Source organism: Solanum tuberosum, unplaced genomic scaffold (genome assembly GCF_000226075.1).
Source record: "Solanum tuberosum cultivar DM 1-3 516 R44 unplaced genomic scaffold, SolTub_3.0 scf00105, whole genome shotgun sequence".
Taxonomy (NCBI): Eukaryota; Viridiplantae; Streptophyta; class Magnoliopsida; order Solanales; family Solanaceae; genus Solanum; species Solanum tuberosum.
The window spans coordinates 41,550-44,296 of record NW_006239031.1 but is presented as its reverse complement, the minus strand read 5'-3'; the positions used below and the strand labels follow the sequence as shown (position 1 = coordinate 44,296).

At 32.5% G+C, this 2,747-nt stretch overlaps 1 protein-coding gene across 1 annotated transcript; it reads right to left on the bottom strand.

Moving 5' to 3' along the window:
* Positions 1-695: 695 nt before the first annotated feature.
* Positions 696-1,713, bottom strand: LOC102599490 (germin-like protein subfamily 1 member 13). Its single transcript, XM_006349203.2, has 2 exons — positions 1,564-1,713; positions 696-1,452 (listed from the first exon to the last, which is right to left on the bottom strand). Exons 1-2 carry the CDS (start codon positions 1,685-1,687, stop codon positions 890-892), a joined length of 687 nt encoding a protein of 228 aa, XP_006349265.1. The 5' UTR covers positions 1,688-1,713; the 3' UTR covers positions 696-889.
* Positions 1,714-2,747: the final 1,034 nt, after the last annotated feature.

Sequence of the window (2,747 nt, the reverse complement as noted above, 5' to 3'; positions counted from 1 at the left end):
TTGAATTGACTAATGCCATGCTTATTGAGTCACATGCACCTTTAAATTTTTGGGGTGAAGCTATTTTAACTGCTTGTTATGTGTTGAATTGTGTGCCTCATAAAAAATCTAAATTCACACCTTTTGAATTGTGGAAAGGTTACAAGCCAAGTTTGGGATATCTAAGAGTTTGGGGTTGTCTAGCCTTTGTGAGGCTAATGGATCCCAAGATTACAAAATTGGGTAAGAAAGTTACTACTTGTGCTTTTCTTGGTTATGCTTCAAATAGTACAGCCTATAGATTTTTTCATCTTGAAGATAATATTGTGATAGAATCAGGTAATGCTATTTTTCATGAAAATAAGTTTCCTTGTGATTCTAAAAATAGTGGGGGTCAAAAGATTGAACAAAATATATACTTATTTTTTTAGTAATAAAAAAAAGCACTAATACTGCGTTATTATTATTCTTGTTCTTTACCAGCTAGCCTATAAAGACAATTAATTATTATTAAGGTGAAATAATTCCTTCAATAATTATTATCATTATTAATAGACGCCTTCAGAAAATAAAAAAAATATAGTCTTAAGATATGTTTAATGAGGTCCCTTAATGCTATTAGTGGTCTAGCTGCTACTTTAAACTTCATTAATCAGTAGATCTTGACAAATAAAGTAGCCTTCCCTTGTTTTTTTAAAATTTTTGTGGATGAAGTATCACAAACAATAAACTTATTTGTATTCCATAACACAAACCACACATAACATATATCCTCATCCAATACATCACACTAAAATGGAGAGGAAATTAAACAAGTCGACATGATCAATACTTATTTAGTAATTTTGTGACACAAGCGGTTCACAAAACCATAATTATTTGTAGATCATATATTTTTTGAAATAATGTTTTAGTTGTTATCCCACCAGAATTGTGATTGGAGGTAATCCACAACTTTGTTCTCAATTTGGAATGCTTTGGCGAGGACATCGTCATTGATTGGTGGATCTGATCCAAATACTGCATTTGCAATAGTAATGACTCCTGGATTTTGACTACTGAGTCCAGCAAATGCAACAGTCTTAGTCTTTCCTGGGTTGAATTGAAAATGAATGAGACCTATTGGGAAGACAAACACATCTCCAGGATGTAGAATTTTGGTAAAGAGCTTGTTCTTCATATTTGGACCAGGGTTTGATAGGACAAAACCAACATAGAGTGTTCCCTCAAGGACAACAAGAAACTCAGTTCCTCTAGGATGCGTGTGCGGCGGGTTGAGACCGTACGGTGCATAATCAATACGAGCTAAAGAAATGCCTAGAGTGTTCAATCCTGGTAAGTTGTTGACGTTCACAGGAGTTACTGCAGATCCAACATTATTTGAAGTATTTCCAGGCATATTCAGACCCGATTTAAAGAAATCCTCCGCCACAACAAGTTTTGGATCCTTGCAAAATTTTCCGTTCACAAAAACTGCGTAAAAGAAAGAAGTTTTAATTAGATAAAAGTCAACAAATTAATATAGAAAATTTTATAAAATATGATAAAAATAGTGTAGATCATATTTGTAATTTGGTAATTTACCAGCATTCTTAGTGTCATCAACAGCAACACAAAAATCCTGAAGAGGGCTAGGATCAGATGCATGGCTCATTGATGATAATACAGCCATTATGGCAATGGCTAATATTAAAGACTTGAAAGCCATTGCTACTTATGAAATGATGTTTTGAATTAGTTGGTTTTTTGACAAACATAATAAGAAAAAACCTCCTATTTATAGATGATTATTTGTGTGAATTGGTCCTTAATTTCCTTTAAACAAATACATTAAACTTTGGTTTACCAAGTCATCAACAGTAAACATTTTTAAACACTTGATTATTAATTGAAGCTTCCTTCAACAACTACAAAAAACCAAATCTTATTTACCTACGTACGTTGAGAAATTAATATTTGATACTCTCTTTGTCCCGATTATATGATACATTTTGTTTTTCGAGAATCAAACAATTTAAGTTTGACCTATAATTTGCTCGTGGAATCTTCAAATTTTTAAGCTAGGTACTTGTTGATCTAATTGTGGGAAGGACGAGAAAAGAAAATCCCCTTAAAGATATTAAAGAACTTTTTAAGGAAAAATTCACGCAAGAAATTACTATATTATCAAGTTAACCTTTTTATACTATCCGTATAACTTAACCCAATGTAACAAGCTGTCTAATCTTAGTTTTTACTAATTATGGAATGTAAAATTCGAAATCGATCACATTTAATTCAGTCTTGACCAAGATCACCAACCGATATAGTGTAGCAGATAGGGTTGCTCTTTTCTTAATCAGAGTTTTGGATTCGAGTTTTCTGAGTATGGAAAAATCCTTAGTAGGGAATGTTTCCTCCGGACTGAGATTGTACGCGATGTAAATCCAAATTAGTCAGACTCTAAGGCAAATATCGGATACTGAATGGAAAAAAATAAAATATTAGGGTGTTACAACGTTAATGAAAAAACCTATTTCTTAGGTGCCAGCCTTGATGACTTAATTTTTTCCACTTACTAACTTGTATTGTCTTAGTCATGAGATATTGATCATCAGGAACAGGAACTGGCAATGGCCGCCGGAACTTTCCCATTGTTCTGCTGGAAACACTTCACCTTTTAAGTTGTTCATTGCAACAAAAATAGCTTTTAGCGATAATAAATATACACATTAGTAAAAAGTGTTAAAATCTTTATAGTCATTAGTTGATTGTCATTGGATTCAATG

Coding starts and splice junctions, on each gene's coding strand:
- LOC102599490 (XM_006349203.2), bottom strand. CDS start 1,687: ATGGCTTTCAAGTCTTTAATATTAGCCATTGCCATAATGGCTGTATTA. Junction 1,453..1,563: donor TGATGACACTAAGAATGCTG/GTAAATTACCAA, acceptor TCTTTTACGCAG/TTTTTGTGAACGGAAAATTT.